The 20,440-nt window shown below is 49.6% G+C and overlaps 1 protein-coding gene across 6 annotated transcripts in view; it reads right to left on the reverse strand.

Annotated features, from left to right (window-relative positions):
• Positions 1-1,146: 1,146 nt before the first annotated feature.
• The window catches only part of ENOX2 (ecto-NOX disulfide-thiol exchanger 2), a 34,347-nt gene continuing 15,053 nt past the window's right edge, over positions 1,147-20,440 (reverse strand). For all 6 annotated transcript variants that reach the window (XM_071569183.1, XM_071569182.1, XM_071569180.1 and 3 more), the window contains exons 4-15: positions 19,081-19,236; positions 17,734-17,940; positions 15,898-16,131; positions 14,353-14,565; positions 12,788-12,894; positions 10,473-10,587; positions 9,402-9,583; positions 8,765-8,872; positions 7,933-7,989; positions 6,082-6,190; positions 5,775-5,860; positions 1,147-3,747 (exon numbers count right to left, since the gene is read on the reverse strand). In XM_071569183.1, the coding sequence (XP_071425284.1) occupies positions 3,616-3,747; positions 5,775-5,860; positions 6,082-6,190; positions 7,933-7,989; positions 8,765-8,872; positions 9,402-9,583; positions 10,473-10,587; positions 12,788-12,894; positions 14,353-14,565; positions 15,898-16,131; positions 17,734-17,940; positions 19,081-19,236 (1,706 nt within the window). In that variant the 3' untranslated portion in view covers positions 1,147-3,615. The remainder of the gene's footprint in view (positions 3,748-5,774; positions 5,861-6,081; positions 6,191-7,932; positions 7,990-8,764; positions 8,873-9,401; positions 9,584-10,472; positions 10,588-12,787; positions 12,895-14,352; positions 14,566-15,897; positions 16,132-17,733; positions 17,941-19,080; positions 19,237-20,440) is intronic.

The raw sequence follows: 20,440 nt of genomic DNA on the forward strand, positions 1-20,440 counted from the left end.
GTTCCAGTAGGTGAAACATGAACTGGGAATGTGCTGCCTGGACTGGCCAGTGAGGGCCAGCAAGTGGATTCCCCCTCAGCTCTCCATGCAGACCTTTCCACTGCTCCATCACGGCATCTTTCCAGTGATTGTGTCTCCAGCAGGGTCTGGCACAGGCAGGGCACACGGATGCCCTCCACATCCACCACAGCTCTGGGGCACTGCAGGGTCCCTGCACAGCTCTGGCATTGAGGAGCTCAAAGACCTGATGTGATGGATCTACAGCTCACAGGTTGTCCCTGAGGGGCTACAGACCCTCGAGAGCCTCACAAACCTACAGAAACCCACAAATTGGCACCTTGTCCATTAATGCACCCACCAGCTCCTCAGGGACCACAGCCAGGCTCTTGGGCCATGACATGGTGATGCTCATGGAATGGTTTGGGTTGGGAAGAACATTAAAGCCTCTCCAGTTCCCACTCCCTGCTATGGGCAGGGACACCTTCCACCAGCCCAGGGTGCCCCAAGCCCCATCCAACCTGGCCTTGGACACTTCCAGGGATGGGACAGCCACAGCTTCTCTGGGCACCCTGTGCCAGCTCTGCATCTCCAGAGCATCTTTCCCAGGAAGGGCTGGGTTATCCACAGGCTCCCTTTCAGCACTGACACCTCCTGCTTCCTTGGGCCCCTGTTCTGCCCTTGCTGCTGGCCAAGGGATCTCTGGGTCTCCCGATCCACCAGCCACCAGTCACCACCAGCTTCCTTCCCCACAGCAGCTCCATTTCGAGGCCACAGACCGGCTTGTAGCTTCCTCCCAAACACACAGCCATGGCACAGAACCCCTTCCAGCACCCCAGGGGTGCTGCCCAGTTCTGTTTTCTCTGCCATCACCTCACTGCCCATCCTTGTCTCCAGTATAAACTGGTGCTGCTGTGCCACATCCACCCCAACACTGCCACAATCTGCAAACTCCAGCTGCTCTGAGGGAGGAAAGAGTCCATGGATCCCAAATTCACTGCCTGGGGAAGACACCATCAGAGAGGCTGCAGAGGGAGCAGGGAGCTCTCAACATTCACAGGGAAGGTGAAGCCCCATGTTGGTGGAACTCGGGATGGAGCCTCCCTCTCCCCTGGCAGGCAATAAACACCAAACAAAACAAGGAAAGCACCAGGGCCAAGATTTGCCCATAGAAAATGTTTATTCCTTAAAAATACAGCATTCATCTGCAGGGACACATCTACTCAGAACATTCTCTTCAAAGTGTTTTAATCTGCTCCCAGCATGGCAAGTGCTGGGTTTCAGGAGCAGAAAGAGCAACAGCCCCTCTGGGCACAGCCTGGTTTCAACAGGAAGGTCCCTGTCACCCATCCCTGAACCCAGGCAAGACATGGGCAGGGTTCTCACTGCTGCCCCAGTTCCAGGGCTGACCACTCCAAGCTCTCCATGGAGACAAGAGCGTTTGGCACCTGCAGTGGCACCTCACCTACCTCCTGGCTGGCCAGGGAGCCCACCTGCAGGCCAGATCTCTCCTGGTTCTCCTCCTCAGTCCCTCCAGAAGAGCCTGGTAGGGAAAGGTGGGAGAGGGGAGGCAGCAGGACCCAGGACTGCTCTGGCCCTGACTCGCTTTCACAGCACCCGCCATGGCTCAGTAGGGCCCAGCTCTGCCCCCTCCTGCTGCCCCATGGAACAACCTGCCTGCTCCCCTGACAGCCCCAGCCCCTCCAGCCCCACAGGAGGGGGTTCTGGTTTCCCAGGGTGGCCCACCCCCATCCCAGCTCCCACCCTGCAGCTGACAGAGACGGGATCCAGTGAGTCTTTGTGCTGTGTGAGCTCCCACACTGGGTTAGATCCAGCCCCTGGGCCTGCTCATCCCACTGACCCCATGTCTGCCCCAGCTCGGGTGTGCTCCAGCCACAGCTGCCCTCAGGGCTCTGAAACAGTCCTGATGTCTGAAGTTTCTTCCCTGATTTTCCCAAGAAGAGCCTCACTGAGCACACACCACCCTGCCCTCTTCCACCTGGTTGACCTGAAGGGACAGGGGGACATAGTGACAGGGTAGCACCTGGCACAGGTGTGTCACCTGCATGACAATCCCAGCTTCCCCAGGGCCCTGGGAGAACTGGTACCAGGCTCTGCCAGTGGAAGCAGCAACAGGGATGATGCTTCATCTGTGTTAGAGGGTGAAGTTGCAGGAAGAATTCTGAGGGATCCAGAGAGACTTCAGCACTAAGGGATCAGGAGCACAGGCAGTGCCCTCCTCTATCCTTCCACTTGCAGGGAATGACGAGGGGAGAAAAAGGCAGAGCCAGCAGGTCCACACCAGGCTCCAAGCCCAGCCCAACCAGCAGATTTTGGAGGTTTTGACGGGCTGATTCACACAACTCCAGGTGTTTGCTCCGTCCTGTGCCAGGTGCACAGGGACACACCTGGAATGTGCCTGTGCTCACGTAGGCAGCACCTCAGCCATGTCAGGGGGACAGGGGGTGGAGAACCCCTGGCACCAAAGACACGAGGATTGCGGACGTGTCAGAAACGAGGGAAGAGCCCATGAACAGGCACGTAGGAATTGGGGCTACACCCCCAAAAACGTGGTGGAATCAACACCCAAAATGAAGGGCACCTACAGCAATGCCCACAGTGTGGGCAACAGAGAGGGCCTGGAAGTTTGCAGCTGGAAAACTGACAGTTGCCGTCCCAGGAGCATGTGAGGATGCACAGCACAGCGGGAATCCTGCAAGGAATGGCTGTGAGCTCTGCAGGTGACAGCAGGCTGGATGAGAGTGGGATCTGCTGGAGGGCAGGAGGATCCACAGTGGGATCTGCCGCTCACCAACCCCTGCAGAGGGCTGGGGCGGAGCCTGGCAGGCACTGGGAGCGTGAGGAACAGCGTTGGGAAGGTTCAGGAGCAGAGAAGTCTGGGCTGGCTGCAGCTCAGTCTCCAAAGCAAAGAGGGTGGAGGAACTGGGTGGTAAAAATCACCAAAACCCACATCCATAGAAAATTAAACAACCTCCCCATGTAAGAAATTCTTTACAGATTTGACCTAGAGCAGGAATGGCACTGCCAGAATACCCCTTGGCTCCCAGAGGCTCTGGCCCCACCTCAACAACTGCTAACAGAGAAAACAGCACAAAAAAAGAACCAAATCCTTGGCTCAGAGAGCCCTGAGCCATCTGAATCTTCTGTTTAAACATACCTTGGGTTTTATTCATAGAAATGTCTAAAAAATGACTTTTTTTTTCCTTTTTGTGATCTTGAAACCAAAAAATGCCTCTTTGTTGTTGCTTCAGGACAGTCTATGGCTGTTCCTACCAGTAGGAAGGTTGAGGAGGAAGGATTTGGGCACACAAACACATACAACATTGGCAGAACAGAGTCGACACGCTGTACTTCAGAGGGTCAGGCAGGAGCTTTTTTTCCCCAAATATATTGAACAGCACTTGCCCATTAACAAATAACTGATCAAAGGAGCTGCAGAACTTGAAGGTTCTTCCAGTGGTGCTCCAGACTTTGTTTCACTTACACGTTGTACCCCGAGGCCGTGGTGTGTGCGAGGGAATCATCAGGAACAGAGGGAAAAGCATCCCGGATTTCCTCAGTGTCCACATCCTGCTGTTTTCAGCATTAAGCCAAAGCTCAAGTCATTTTCAACCCATCAAAGCCACAAAACTTCCATCTCTTCTCCAAGCTGGCCCCAACCCCGCTCAGCTCCTGCCGGAACGTGTTCTGGAGTCGCGTCATGAGCACTTCCACCTCCGCCGTGCAGATCTGTGGGAACACAAGGAAAAGTGACCAAAAACGAAGCTGGGAGCCCTGTGATGGCTGGAGATATTCAAACTCAAACAGTTTCATTGCTGAAGCTCATCCAGGCTTTCCCTGGACTCGTGGCAATAATGCTGGGACACGGTGAGTTGTGCTCTGTCCCACTTTGGCTGCAGGGATGAACACTGGAAGTCAGGGGTAAAGGGACTGTCTGGATTTTTTGCCGTATGGAATGCAAAATAATGGATTAAAACCTCCCAGGTATTTAAGTCAGTGAACAGGGAGCAATTGTACATTATTTTATTTTGACTCCCACGTCCCTGATGGTGCAGGAGCTGCTCCAACAGAGCCAAGCGGGGCTGCACCAGTGCAGAGAAGGACCCTGAGCCGGTGATTTGGGCAGTCTGTCAGCCCAAGGCCTTGCCAAGTCCCATTCAGGGCTACAGACACCTTCTGAAGGGCTGGTTCATGGATCCAAACCACCTTTGGTCCTAATTTCTGCACTCACTGCTGAACCTACTTGGTGAAACTGATGGGCAGGGAACAGGGAAAGACACTCCTTGTCCTTTCCTGCTGGCAGCTTCAACAAACCAGGCTGTGCTTCCAAGCACTCCCCCTCCTCCTGCCTCACCTCAGGCCCAAAGATCTGCTGGAAGCTAAAACATCCCAAACTAATTCAAGCTCCTGCAAGAGTGAAGAGGGAGACAGAAGAGCTCAGGAGGGACACAAAGGACAAACAGAACATATTCCAAGGCAGGAGGCACAACAGCCCTGAGTGTCAGCAAGCAAAAGGAGACCACAGCAGAGGTTCAAGGGTGGGCTCTGCACAGGGCTGTTCTCCCAGGCTGACAGCAGAAACCTCCAGCAGCCCTTCTCTGCCCTGTGGAGTCCAAAGAGTAAGTGCCAGGAGGCAGCTGAATGCTATGATGGCATTTTCATAGGGGCTCCAAACCAAAATAAAGGCAGCTGTTGGCCTCACAAACAAATTCCGAGCTAGAATGAGGAGATAAATTATTAACTCTGTCTTTATAGGGCTGGAGTGAGCCAGGCCAGGGAGTTGTGTTTTCTCAGAACAGGGTAAATTAAACACTGAGTTATAAACACAAGCAGCTGGAAAAGTTCCAGTCGCAAGAGACGATTCCCATGCTGGTGAGCCTCTTGTTCCTGGGGCTCTATAAGGAAGACAATGGAAGGACAGTGAGGAGCCAGATGAATTTCCCTTGGACATCCAAAAAGCCTTTGCACAGTTGCTCCCATTTACTCTAAAAAGGAGTGTGAAGCCAGCAGGACACAGGAATGCTGCAGGACACAGCAGCTCCATATTGTGCCACAGGAAAAGCAGGAGCATGGCTTGGCACTGCCCTCAGTCACCCCACACCCAGGGGCTGTGCCCCAGTGCTTCCGTTTCTGTGGTGCTCAGCCCTGCACAGCACCCCCTAAAAATGACTCCACTGACAGGATCAGAGACAGAACAGGCTCAGGGAAGGGCGACAGGACCCAAAAGACCCAAGAACTTTGCTCCGAGACACAAGCACAGAGTGACTGTTCAATTTAGAGAGAACACACAGAAACAGGGACATGGCAGAGTGTGTGAGATGTTCCAGGCACAAGGTGGTTGTTTGCCCTTCTCCTTGGAGGTCATAAGGATAAGGAAAATAAAGGGAAACTGCCTAAAGGCAGCAACCTTCAACAGAATGAACAAAAATACATATGAGATGAGGATTTTTCCCTGCCCAAGGCAGTGGTGCAGTCCTCATCCCTGTAGGGATTTAAAAGCCATTTGTTTGTGGCACTTGGGGATATGGGTTAGTGGTGAACCCCAAAGCTGAGCTGCTTTGGGCAACCTGGTCTAGTGGAAGGTGTCTCTGCCCATGGCAGAGGGCTGGAACGACGTGGGCTTTAAAATCCCTTCCCACCCAAACCATCACATGATTCCAAGAAAGTTCATCCCTTCCCTCCTCCCCTTCCAGCAGATTACTGCAGGGACAGAGCCCAAGTCCCCCTGTGTAGCCCCCAGCTGGCCCCAGACCCACCTTGCTGTCCAGGCGCTGCAGGTAGGAGCAGATGTACTCAATGCTGGCGCCAAACGGATGCACGTGGAGAAACGTGGAGATTATTCCTGGGGAAAGGAACATCACAAATGTCATTGTGAGGCAAGAGCCAGCTGGGAACACCAGCCCTGTCACAAGGACTCCCTGACCCCACCGGGTTTTCCTTGGTTCCAGGAATCCCACCTCCCTTGGGATAACCAAAGGAATCACAGGAGGCCAGAGGGAACATGAGGCCACCTTGAAGCAAGTTCCCCAGCTCAGCATGGCCACAAAGCCCATGAGAACTCACCAACTAAGAGAACTTCTCGTTCAGACTTGACAGGACTGTTGCTCAACGTCTTCTCCACTGGACATTCCTTCTCCTGGCTGCAGGCACAAACTCTGGATGTGCTGCTCTCCTGCAAAACAAAACCACAGGGCCCCTTTCAGGCACAAGCAGCCCCCTTGGCACAGCAGGCAGGGGCAGGCTCAGAGCCTGGACTGGTGTTCTCCTGTTTCTCAGTCACTGCAACCATCACTGCTGTACCTACTGTTTTGTTTTCCAAAATGCTTCCAACAAAGCACAGCCATGTCTGTGGTCCTGTGTGTGATTTACCAAGTGAGATGAGGAGCCCGTGGAGTTCTCACTGCACCAGCCCTGCTCTGTGACATGTCTGCTCCAGAACAGCTTTGTTTTAAGTAACAAAGTACAAACCAGAGCAAGAAGCCTTGCCATGGCTAATTCAGCTGCAGAGGTTTACTTTTCAAAAGCACAAACTGAGGCCAAAGTGACTGACCAAGTGCCCAGGGGCTGCACAGGGTTTGGGATCAGACTGTCCCCAACTTGACTTTGTGGTACTGAATTAAAACAGAATTTGGCATAATTTATTATCTCTGAAAGAAACACAAGTCTGACAGTGATGAAAAGATGGTGGGTGCACTAAAAGCAGGACTTGCTTTTATTCCTGAGTTTTATGTGGAATTCCAGTGGCCTGAGAGCTGTGGACAGCTATAATTGGGAACAGCTTCCAGTCACCAATGAGATGGGCTGGAGGGGGGGCCAGTGACAAACATAGAACTGAATAGTCCCCTGGGTTTGCTCAAATTCAGACTCCAGTGCAGTTCTCAGCTACACAGGGCTGAGGGCTGTGCCCAAATGGCCTGAGCTTCCACATTCCAGAGGAGAAAGCAAAGCTCTGCCGTGTGGAAGCTGATCCAGGGACAACAGCTCAGCAGCAGTTACACTGCAAACCCACAGCCTGCCTTCTCCTGGAAATCACAGAATCATGGAAATTATCTGGGTTGGAAGGGACTTAAAGACCATCCAGTTCCACCTCCTCTATGGGCAGGAACACCTTCCACTATCCCAGGTTGCTCCAAGCCCTGTCCAACCTGGCCTTGGACACTTCCAGGGATGGGGCAGCCACAGCTTCTCTGGGCACCCTGTGCCACGGCCTGCCCACCCTCACAGGGAAGAATTCCTTCCCAATATTCCATCGAACTCTGCCCACTGGCAGTGGGAAGCCGTTCCCTCTTGTCCTGTCACAATCTGACCACATAAAAAGTCCCTTTTTCTCCTTTTTATAAGCTCCCTTCAGGCACTGGAAGGCTGCAATGGGGTTTCCTTGAAGCCTTCTCTCCTCCATGCTGAACAGCCCCAGATTCACCTGACATTTTTGAAGCCTCAGTAGAAATAACCCTGCAACCAATTATCTTGCACACCAAAGTCCATTTCTACACCCCAGAGATGCAAATACCTCCAATTCTTCCAGCCAAAAGCTTCCAGCAATGGATAATTTGATTTGTACAGCATCACAGAATATCCTGAGCTGCGAGGGACCCACAGGATCATCCAGTCCAACTCCTGGCCCTGCCCAGGACAACCCAACAATCCCACCCTGTCCCTCAGAGTGTATTCCAAACACTCCTGGAGCTCTGGCAGCCTTGGGACTGTGCCCACTGCCCTGGGCAGTCTGGTCAGTGCCCACCACCCTCTGGGGGAAGAGCCTTTTCCTTGGACATGAAGCCAATCCATCTGTACCAGGCTCACACACCCCACACAAATCAATCCATAAACCACTGCCTGTTTTACACCAAGGTGTCATTACCCATCAGTGAGAGGTTCTACCTGAAATAAGAGAAAAGCAGCTCTTGGACTTACATTCCCTTGACAATCAGCTGCATCTCCCTCCTTGTCCTCTTCATCTGCCATGCTCTGCTATATATGGGCAAAGAAAGGAAAGATTACTGATGATAATCTGTCATTTCTCTTCTGAAGCTTCTGCTCTGACCATTGCTGGGATATACAAAGCCATTTTTAGTTCTAGAAGGACACTCATTATCTTCCCTAGCTCATGGCACAACAAAGTGGGGCTACAGATTGAAAAGCTGAGATAAAACTCAGTGTCTGTCTCTAGGGGCCATGGGGGGAAATGCTGCCTTGTGCTTCTTGGGTAATTGTGCCTGTGCTACAGAGGAGAGGACCAAGCAACTGTAGATTCCTGCAGGGATCCACAATGAAAACAGAGTGGAGCACACCTGAGAAGCAGCACTGTGTATTTCTGTTTGCAGTAAACCCAGCAAGCATCAAAATATTACAACACCAACAAAACCTTTCAATTCCATAGTGTTTTATGGACAGCAGATCAAAACATGTCCTTAAACCACAATGCTAAGAATCAATGTTTGATAATTGAGACCTTTTTTCTCATCTTTTAGTGCTCAGATTGCAGAAAACCCCATTCCAGCTGTGACATGACTGTACAATGAGATTTATACAGGTGCTCTCACAGCTACACGAAGCAACAACAGGTCCATTACTGACAGACATCCTCCAATTCAACAGCTAATTTTTCCTCACTCTCCAAGGACAACTGCTCCCACAAGGGCTGAGCATCCTCTACAAGATTACAGAAGGACAGAGGTCCTTCACCACATTCCTGATGGACCACAGAATCCAAGGACTGCACAAGGAAACCCTGGATGACACATACCTGCTCCTTGAGGTTTTCTAGTAATGTTTCTACTTTTAATTTGTCTTCTTTCACTTTTTCTAACTCTGCTTCTCTCTTTTTGTATTCCTCTTGGACTTTCAAAAGGTGCTGGAAGAGACAAGATAAACTCAGTTCTTAACCTGCCTTCCACTTCCCATTATTCAAAGACTATAAAAGAAAGAAGGGCTTTTCCATGAAGACCAGACAGAGCATGTCCAGAACTACTACAAGGTAAAGTATAAACAAGAAGAACCTGCAATGTACCTTAGAAATGCCTTTGCCTATTAGCATATTGTGCAAATATGGGACAGTAATTCCATCACCAATGGATGGATTTCCCACTTCCTTACTCGCTTATGGAGCAGGTAAGCACAGACTTGGTACTTTGGAAGTCACAGGGTCAAGAAAAGACCATGTATGGAATCCATTAATTGCTTCCATGTGACTTATCAGCTCATACAGTCACTGGTTGAAATATCTGGTCATTTGGGGGTTTTTTTGGTAATGCCAAAATTACTTCCATTTGCCAGTTTGTAACCCACTAAAACACAGAGTGTTTTCACATGCATTTCTGCCCTCCATGCCAGCCCCTTTGCCCCTGCAGCGAGTCCCCAGCCACGTAGAATTCCAGCCCCACCTTCTGCATGCCCTGCAGAGCCTGCTGGAGGAGCTTCATCTGCTGCTCCTTGGTGGTGTCCTCGTCGCGGGTGGCCTTGCCCTGCTCCTGCTTGAGCAGCTCCACCTCGTTGCGATACGCGTCCAGCTGCCAGCGCAGGCTGTCGTTCTCCTCCTTCAGCGCCTCCACCTGCGACACCAGCGCTGGCAACACAACACAAGTCAAACAACTGCAGGCAAGAAGGCCCTGGGTGCCCTCACCCACCCCACACAGAAGGGCTTGGCCACTCCCGGACAAGTCCGGAGCACTCAGAGGAACGTGTCCCAAGCACTGTTTGGGATATTGCAGGGCTGGAGCACCTCTGCTCTGCAGCCAGGCTGGGAGAGCTGGGATTGCTTGGCCTGGAGAGGAGAGACTCAGGGAGACCTCAGGGCCCCTTCCAGTGCCCAAAGGGATTCCAAGAGAGCTGGAGAGGGACTTGTGACAAAGGATGGAGAGACAAGACAAGGGGAAATGGCTTGCCACAGCCAGAGGGCAAGGTTAGGTGGGATATTGGGAAGAAATTCTTCCCTGTGAGGGTGGGCAGGCCCTGGCACAGGTGCCCAGAGAAGCTGTGGCTGCCCCATTCCTGGGAGTGTCCAAGGCCAGGTTGGATGGGGCTTGGAGCCACCTGGGCTGGTGGAAGGTGTCCCTGCCCATGGCAGGGGGTGGAAGAGAATGAGCTTTAAGGTCCCTCCAACCCAAACCATTCTGTGATTCTGTGATTTCCAGAGAAGGCAGGCTGTGGGCTGCGGTCCCTGGATCAACTTCCATAGGGCTGATCTTCCTCTGGAGAGGGCTCACAGCTCCTCCACATCCAGTTCCCAACATTTCACTAGAGACAGCAGCTCAGACACTGCTTTGGGTTCTCCTGACCATGGCAGGGAACAGTGACAAGCACTGGCTCCAGACCCAGGCACTGAGAGGAAACGGCTCCAGGGAACTGATTCTACTCTGCCTGTGACCATTTTGGGGTACAAGACACTCAGAAAGGGACTTCTGAAAGAAAACACTGAAAAGAAGCACTTTATGAGCTGTAAAAATTGATCTTACCTGATTCTTCTGTTTCTTTCATTTCTGATGGATCTTCTATTTCTTCATCAGACATTTCCATTTCCTCCTCTCTCCGGATACCCATCAGCTCATCGTTATGGATGTTACGGATTTCCTGAGGTTCAGAAAGTAGAGGGAGTTTCAATACAGATTAGAAGGAACAGGTTGGTTGGATGAAAAGTTGCTGAAACCCAAGTCTACAAAACGCAACTCCATGATAGAATAAAGAGGAAATGATTTAAAAACTGGCACAGATGATTTAAATCAAGGGCAACATCCAACATGAGTCAATCTGTCAGTGCTACTGGAGTTATTCCATCTTCCATCTTCCTTCTGCTCTGGTGCCAGGACAAGTCAGCCTTGCCATGCAAACCACAAGGGACTGTGCTCAGCCTTAAATTCTCTGGAGCCAGAAGTCCCAGGCTGAGCTGGGACAGACCAAACCAAGACTGCTACAGCTGCACGTAGAGCAAAGAACATTTGCCTACAGGCCCATCTCTTGGCACCACAAATACCGGCAGCCCCCTGAGCCACCTGTGCAGCAGCAGGGTGGGGTGTCCTTTGAGCAGACCTCCCCAGAGTGACCCCAAAAGGCTGAGACACCCTTTACCCAGCATCTCATATCTACAATGAGATAAGAGACATTTTAAATTGCACCTAAAAGTACATGATGTGCTGACCATGTTTACATATACTTATCTATGTATGTATCTGTCAAAATCTGCCTCAATAAGCTGCATCTTGCACCTTCCTTTAAGAGCAGACCCTAAGCTGGGGAAGAGCAGCAGGCTGAGGCCAGAATCAAGTGCTCATGGAAGAGGCTTTGCTGGTGGTCTCACAGCCTCTTCCCACCGGGACAACTTACCTTGGAACAAAAGAAAGCTCCAAGTGGAGAGAGAGCTCCCACCCCAGCCATAGAAAGCAATCAGAAAGCAGGGAGGAACGGGAGCACAGGGGCCCAGGGTGGAGGAACAGTCTGAATCCCACTGCACGTGGCTTCTCAGGTGGAAAGGAAACCTGGGTTCCTCCTTTAGCTGCTACAAAGGTTCTACTCAGTGGGATTTTCAAAGTCCCAGAAGTGCAGTCTCATGGGGATATCACAGCTGGAAACTTCCCAGGACAACACAGGCATTTACAGTGTTCCAGCAGGATGGAGGATTGACCACCTGGTTGTTACAGAAGGGCCCTGCTGGGTATGATCCAGCTCTACAGACCCTTCCCAGGTCACAGCTGTATGGGAAGGTGGGCTGGACTGCCCCACCCATGGGGATCACAGGCCTGGACAACCCCAGCCTGTGGTGATCACAGACCACCAGCCTCTAAGCTTTGCCCAGTTACACTTCTGATGTTAAATAATCTCAAAGGTGAAAGACAACTTCTGGCTTTGCTGGGATAGCTGTGCTTCCCAAGTCTGTAATAAGGAACTCTATATCCAAGAAAAACCCAGAAGCACAGAAGATTTACACTAGAGGTAAAGAGTGACAATCAAAGGGATCAGGACATGGTGGAGGAGTGGGATCAAACCTCATGAGACCAACCAAGGCCAAGCACAAGATCCTGCCAAGCAATGCCATCATCCCTGCTCCATCAGGAGCACAGATTTCATCAGACATCCCATGAAAAATATTTCCCCAACCCACCACTTTCCCAATGGACACCCCTTCTTTACCTTAGCTTCCTTTTGCCTGACATTTTTCCTGACTCCCTTACCTGATCTCATCAAACCTTATCAGACTGAGAACTATCCCTCCTCCTGCAGCAAGAGCAGTGGGAGTGACAAGCCTTCTTCCATCAGGCCCATCCTTGCTACCACCTTTAAATCCCATATTTCACTGTCACTGCATGGGATAAATTCACAAACATGAAAACATCCTCCCTCAAGCCTTCCAGCTGCAGTTTCCAGGCTGTCCAGCTGCAGTTATTTCCATCTTTTGAGGTGGAAATATCACATAAAAATGTGATAAAACAGATTCTGATGACGCTTAGAGTTTGCTGTTGAGGGTTTTTTTTACCATCTCTCTAGAAATCCTTATTCCTTTAATAATAAAACCAGCAGAACACAAATCAGTATTTATTATTATTATTATTACTATTATTGTGCACAACTTCAATGAGCAGACAGGTCTCGATGTATTGCTACAACTAACACAAATACCAAGAGGAAATTAATTACCTGAGAGCTGAGGGAGTCACTCCCACCTCACACTGTGAATGAAGGTGTTGTTATCCACACGAGCATCGTGCAAACTTAACATCAACATCCTGACAAGCAAGAGACCGTGCTGGAGGATCTAACACAAGAAAAGATTACCAACCTCTGCTTGTTTGCACCACACGCTGATGTTCTTACGCTGAGCTTTCGTGAAATGGTCCCAAGCCTTTTGTTTGGAGGCAGAATGGTACACGGCCACTATCTGCTCGACTGGAGTGGCAAATCAGCAGCAAACGGGCCCGAATAGCATCCAGAGAGGGCGAACAAGAGGAGTAAAGGAGTAAAAAAGTGGAATCAGGCAGGTGGTTTGGCTACCTTTGTCTTATAACACTGTACTGTGCTGATGCTACGCTCAGGAAGAGGCTCAGTGCCTGGAAAGAGAAGTGTGGGCTTCGCCAAACACTCACGGGCAACGACCAGCCGGGAAACTGGCTCTGCTCTCAGCTGGGAAAAAGGCAGGACACATGGAAAAAAGGCAGCACATGTGTGCTGGAAAATATTCTAATTTGCTGTGCAAGGCTGGCTGGGAGTTCAGGGAGGCAGCACTCATCCTTCACAATGGGATGATGAGGTACAACCATGAGCTCTGTCCCTTGGGACATCCCAAAGCCTGGGTGACCTACAGGAAAAGGATCCTGGCACCTTCCATCAGCTTCTCTTGGTCCTGAAGTTTATTCCTTCTGTTTCTCTAGAAAATTAGCAGAGCATTTTAGATATATAAAGTGCTCCTCCTTGGCTGAGAGCTCAGCCACAGCACGAAGCCCATCTACTTGATTGGGTTTTTTATGTTTGTGATGCAGTAGCTGTAATTCTCAAAAAATAACATCTCCCTACTCCTTAGAGTAACCTAAGAATGGCTATCAGTTGTGTTTTAGGGAGTGGAGTTACACACTAGTCTCATTACTACTTACTCTGCAGTGCTCACTGTGTGCCCCTCTGGACCGTCTGCCCATATTTTTTACCAGTAACAGAATTTAAATAAAAAAAGAAGTAAAAAAAATTAAAATCAAGTAACAGCTAAAATGATTAGATATAAAACCAAAAGTTAGGAATGTTCACGACCTAGGTAAGGGGATCAAAGAAAATTAGTACAATCGTGGAGAAGGTACTCATAAAGAAGTAAAAATACTCAGATTTATTTAAGCAAAGATGTGTAAGAGGCAATGAATGGTCTGAGAAACTGTTACAAAACACATCCTGGAACTAATGCAGTCCATGTCTCTTCCTTATATCCTGTTTTAATAAAGTACTGGGATTTGAAAGAACCAGCTTCTGCAACAGGGTGTTGGCAACACCCTGCTGTGTCCTACCTTTGGCGAATAAATACTGCACACTTCGCTGAGGCACCAGATTCCCAGGAACTTACCTTGTCTGTGCACTGCAGGAGGTGAAAAGATGACAGAACTACTAATAGATGATAACTAAAAGAGGAAACAAACTCAGCATTCACACTCTCCTCCCCCAGATGTGGGCTCTTACCCCAGCAGAAAGTACCACAAGGAATTTTTGCCAGGTTAAAGACACCTGATTCTAAATGAGCTGAAACTGCATGGAAACCATCACTACTTCTGTTCCCAGAGCCCTTTCAGTGTGGCCTCTCCAGACTCTAGAAACTGAGAGTCTTCCCTACACCAGACAACCAACATCCAGCATGGAAACACTACTCACACTGCACCAGGATCCCTGAGAGAGCCAGTTTGAACTTCTCTTTAGCTTCTTCCATCTCCTTCTCATGAGCCGCTTTCTCATTGATGAGCCTGCGGATGTGGCTGTTGGCTGACTGGATCATGGAGTAGAAGTTGTTGGCAGTTCTCCTGTTCACCTCCCCACGCTCTATCCAGGTCAGCAAGGTCTGGATGGCTTCTGAGAACTTTGTGTCATCTGTAGCAAGAAAGAACAGATTTACACCACAGGTACGGGGTTGCCTGCACAGCTTTCAGGTCCTTTCCCTGGCACTGAACTGCTCTTTCAAAGGTCAGCTTCCCTCAGGCAGTTTATGAGAACTCCTGGAAGCATGGAATGATCTGAACACACAGCTGCACAAAGGCAGGCAAAGTCTAACACCAAGCTGATGGAGCAAATCATCTGCTGAGGCTCAACAAGAGGAGGACCAACTGCTAGAAACTCGCCATAAAACTTCATGTCTACTCAGATATACCATTTTGTGAAAGAAAATATCCTCCAGCTCCAAAACCATCAGGTCACACATCGGTCTCAGGGTTCAAAGAAGGTATTAGGACTTATACTAGTCCTTTAAACCTTAACCAAAATTTTCTGGATGAAATTTGTCCTGAACAGTTTTGATTTGCACAAGTTTGTTGTACTCAACAGGTTTGTTCAATCTTGGGAAAATAAGATTTAGGGGAGACTTTGTCATTGTGTTCTGGGATATAAAGGGTGGCTACAAAGAATATGGAAACTACTTTTTTTTACAAGCAGAGTGACATGGAAAAGATGAAGGGGAATGGGTATCCCTGGGGAGATTCCAATTGGGCACAGGAGGACAATTTTTCACAGTGGGAACAACCAGCCATTGGAAGTGGTGAATTCCCCAAAATCTGATGCTTTCAAGATTGGGTTGGGCAGGGTGTTGTGCCATTTGGTCTGGGCTGTGCTTCTGCCAAGGAACACTGGGCCAGGTGAGCCTTGAGGTCCTTGACTCTATGAATATGACTGAAGTACAGGATTGTTTCAACAAAAAGAAACAACTCGAAGAGGGGAACAGCCGAGCAAGCTGCTGTGTGTGAGCTGAGGGTCTGTAAGGTCTGCATGGCACCTCAGCTCAGCAAGAGAACGGTCTGGGGAGCTGCTGTTTGTGGGATGAGCATCTGTAAGGTCTCCATGGCACCTCAGCTCAGCAAGAGAACGGTCTGGGGAGCTGCTGTTTGTGGGATGAGCATCTGTAAGGTCTCCATGGCACCTCAGCTCAGCAAGAGAACGGTCTGGGGAGCTGCTGTTTGTGGGATGAGCATCTGTAAGGTCTCCATGGCACCTCAGCTCAGCAAGAGAACGGTCTGGGGAGCTGCTGTTTGTGGGATGAGCATCTGTAAGGTCTGCATGGCACCTCAGCTCAGCAAGAGAACGGTCTGGGGAGCTGCTGTTTGTGGGATGAGCATCTGTAAGGTCTCCATGGCACCTCAGCTCAGCAAGGTAACCCCTGGAGAACACAGACCTCTGGCCAGCACCGGACACAAGGGCCCCCAGAGCACCCACCTTTGAGCTTCTCAGCCACGACGCTGCACTCGTGGTCGGAGTAGTGGACGACGGGTGGCGGGGAGGGCGGGCGGAAGCGCTCCTCGGCCAGGCGGCGCCGGTGCCGCTCCTCCCGCGCCAGCATGCGCTGCTTGCACTCCCACTCGTACAGGTCATCCCGCGCCTGCGCAAAGTCCACGTGCAGCCGCCCCGTGTCCTTCTTGTCCGTGCTGGAGCCCAGCCGGATGCGGTAGCCTGGGGGGATAACGAGAGTTCAGGCAGGATACAGGACTTACGTGGGGCTTCCCAGGCAACAGGAGCCTGGGGGGTTTGGCTCTTATGACTAACAGGGAAAAAGTCGGGATGAAAGTCAAGCACACCAGGAATTGGGAACAACAGCCGATTTTTATAGGACCCTGTGGTAGTTTTAGTTAGGTCTTTTGGTAGGCCTTAATTTTAGTAGGCCCTGATAATGTTATGTAGATTAGGAGAGAAGCATCACCTGAGTTAAGCAACCAAAAAAGTATTTCATATCAGATGACACAAACTGAGATATAAATACAGTAGAGCAGGAGGAGTTTCTCAGTTCTTTCGTGTCTTCTCATCTGGGAAGACGTACTTTGCTGTCTAAGGAGGACCAGGCCCAGCACTGCCTTACCATCATGTTATCTTAGGGAAGTAAAATGTTTGTTCTTCGTCCTTCTCTCTGCTTGAGTCTGTCCCTTGGTGGATTGAGAGCTCTGGAGTGATTTGTAGCTAGAATGGTGGGATTTGTGTTCAGTGGGGAGTTATTTTTTTACTGTGTGTGTATTATATTGTAGTTTTCTTTTCATTTTCTCCTTTCTGTATAAATATATAAAACCTGTTTTGAGCTTCCAGGCTTTTTCCTCCCTTTTCTCAGTGTGGGGAGGGAACCTCTGATACTCTGTATCTGGCAGTTGGCATTTTGACAGCTCAACCTAAGCCAGATCCTTAAGCACCATTGTAGTGGTTTTAGCCAGGCCTCAAGTTAGCAGGCTCAGAGAATCTCTGTGGGTTGGGAGACAGCTCTCACCTGACTGGGTAATCAAGGAAATATTTCATACCAGATGATGCAAACCTAAGATATGTGTGCAGCAGTGGGAGGTGTTTTGATCAGTTCTATCATGGCTGAACTAGGAGGAGATGTCTTGCAGCTCTTCTACTGTGCTAAGCCCTGCTCCAGCTGCTGCTGCTTGCATTTTGTTTGAGTTTCAGGGAAGTAGAAATATTTTGTTGTTAGACCTTCTCTTTCTTGCAGGGTGTCTTTTAGAGTACTTATAGATCTAGAGTAATACACTTTGTATTAATTGCGGAGTGGGAGGTTAATTTTGCTTTTATATATATATACATATATAACTTGTGTAAGTGTGTGTTATATTGTAGTTTTCTCCTAATTTTCTCTTTTGTGTATAAATACATGTAGTTAGTTTCAGCATAAACCTAGTTTGGAGGTTGTTCTTTTTTCCTCTCCTTCTTTTTCTCTTGGCTGGTTGCAGGGACAGGAACACTTTTTCTCTGTACTTGGGTAGTTGGCGTTTTGCCAGCTCAAACCAAGACAACCATCTATAGGATCAGTTGGATGTTTATCCAGGTGAGACAGGGATGGACTCTCTATCTCAGCCCAATATTCTGTAGAGGTGTGCAGGTAACAAAGCATTGCTGTCTTTCCTCTCAGGAGCTGCTGTCATGTATTTAAACAGAAATGCAATGGCAGCAGAAGGCAAACTGACACAGGATTAGATAAATCTGCCCCAAATCCTATTGTTCTGTCTGTAAAGGCAGGATCACATCTCTGTCCCAGATTTTTAAGCTGCCATCTGAGATAAACACACCCACCAGACAGGTAAAGTGCCTTGTCCACCATGAACTCCTCAGCAAAGCGGATGTGGCAGAAGTTCTTCTTGCTCTTCCGGATAGCTATGACCTCCCCACACTGCTCAAACACCTCCATGATGATCTGCTCCGTCCCATTTTCTGGCAGGCCTCCAACAAACACTGTCTTGCACCCCGGGGGTCTCTCTCTTGTGGCTGGAGGGGGAAGATCTGAAGAGAGAAATGAGAGCAGGTCAGTATTGGGGTTGTCACTGCATGTTCATTCCATCTCCTGAGGGACAACCACACCTTTCTGGCTTCCTTCAAAGACATGTTTAGGTTGGATATCAGGAAGAAGTTCTTTACAGAGAGAGTGGTCAGGCATTGGAATGGGCTGCCCAGGAAGGGGGTGGATTCTCCAACCCTCAAGGTTTTTAAGGTGAGACTGGACGTGGCACTGAGTGCCGTGATCTGGTGATCACAGTGGGGTTGGATCAAGGGTTGGAATTGATGATCTCAGAGGTCTCTTCCAACCCAACTGATTCTGTGATTCTGTGATTCTGTTTACCTGCCTGTTTCCAAAGAAAATATCTCAGGAGCTGAAGCCCTTCAAACACTCTCTCAAGTGCAAGCAGAAGTTCACTGAGCTGCTGTCATAGGACAGCACAGGCTCAAAACTTCAGCATGGGAGGTGTTACAAAAGCACAGTTTAAAAACTGTCCTAATGTAAACAATAAGTGAAAAATGTATACAGAGGATTCTCTGTGCTGCAACTGCACCCACTCCAGACTTTCCTGCTTGAGCTACACCCTAACACACAGACCCACACTATCAATGATAGACATGTCCCTGTTCATCTCTGGTTTGGTTTTCACCCTCTGGTTTTTATAACAGAATTAAGTGAGGAGAAAGGGTCCTCAGGCAGCATGAAGGGGATTCCTGTTTCCTGCTATAGCCTGGTGAGCCCTGACTGTGTTTCTTCAAGTTTTCTGTCTTATTTCCAACTGCCTCTGCTTTCCTTCCACCATATTCTGCAAATCCCAGAGCACTCCCGTGGCTCATGATCCCTTTACCTCCAAGAGTTCACTGTCTTTGAAGCCTTAGATAAAGACTTCAAATATCCAGGGGCTGGAATGTTTTGTTCTCCATCCTTATCAAACTAACAACTGAACAGGCTATTTCTGGAAATGCCAAACACTCAGGGACAAGAACAGGCTTTTCCTGTTGCTCTGTCACCTTGTTGCAAGCAGTGAGTCACAGCCCAGAGCTGCTCTGCCCAGGTACAGGAATGGCCCTTCTCTCACACACCTGGGTTCTATACAAATATAAACACACAGATATTCCTACAGAGACAGGACAAAGCACAGTTACGTGGGTTAGGTGGGAAGAGGGTGCAGCTCTTGCAGTGAATGATCTCCTTCACGGCAGGCATGTCCGGAGGGATGGGAGGAGGGACGATCCCCAAGCCTGGCATCATGGGGTTGATGGGAGGGATTCCAGTCATCATCCCAAGAGCAGGATCAAAGTCTACAAGGGGAGAGAATAAGGCAGTCAGGTGGGGGGTTGGAGTCATACAGTGACTGTGACCTTGGACAGCAAAGGAGGTGCACTCCCACATGTGCCAGTGACAACCAGCTGAATAAACACCAGAGAGGGAACATGGCACCATCAAACTTCAGATCTGTGCCATTAAAACAATGTTTTAAAACTATTTCATTGCTGATTGCTTCAAATAACTTTTCTCTCTTAAAATAAACTACACCTTCTCCACTCCATAGACACCAGCTCCCACACAGTGTCAAGCACTTCCCAGTGAGGTTTGTCCACAGAAAGACACCTGTGACATATGGGAACAGTGGAAACCCTGAGCCAGTTTGGTTGTATTAGGCAGTTCAGTAGCACAGACAGTCATCACACAGGGTTAAGGGCATCAGGAGGAATTTCTTCCTGGAAAGAGTGGTGAGGCATTGGCAGAAGCTGCCCAGGGAGATGGCAGAGTCCCCACCCCTAAATGTGTCCAAGGAACGACTGGATGTGGCACTCAGTGCTCTGGACTGGGTGACAAGGCAGGGGTTGGTCACAGGTTGGACTTGACAGTTTTGGAGGGCTTTTCCAACCTCAGTGATTCTGGGATTCAGGGATTAAGGGATTTGTTGCCAACCAGACAACTGCACCAATTCCAGCAGTTAAGAACCTTCCAAACAACTCTGGGTGAAACACAGGGGGTGGAACAAGATCAACTTTAAGGTCCTTCCCAAACCAACCCATTCCATGATTCTATTATTCCAAGAGCACAGACTGCAGGCAAAACTTAAGGCAAGTTAAGTGATGCTGTTAAATCTGTATGGGCTGCAGAGCAAACAACCTGCTCTGTGCCACAAGAGCAGAAAGGGGATTGCAGAGTACTGCCTGTGAGAAATAAAGAGAGGGTTCGTTGTGGGAGGTGTGGAAGGAAGGGGTTTTGGTTGATTTGAACAGTTGAATTAAAAGGTTCTGTGTTAATTGCTTTTTGGAAAAGCGGAATGGCCCTTTAAAGGGGGGATTTCTCCACATGCAGGTCAGACAGGTGAATTTGGTGGGCAGTCTGTGAGGCAGCAGCCTCAGCAAGGGGGGCTGTTGTCAGGGCAGTCTGTGAGGCAGCAGCCTCAGCAAGGGGGGCTGTTGTCAGGGCAGTCTGTGAGGCAGCAGTCCCAGCAATGGGGGCTGTTGTCAGGGCAGTCTGTGAGGCAGC

Source organism: Pithys albifrons, chromosome 14 (assembly GCF_047495875.1).
Source record: "Pithys albifrons albifrons isolate INPA30051 chromosome 14, PitAlb_v1, whole genome shotgun sequence".
Classification (NCBI taxonomy): domain Eukaryota; kingdom Metazoa; phylum Chordata; class Aves; order Passeriformes; family Thamnophilidae; genus Pithys; species Pithys albifrons.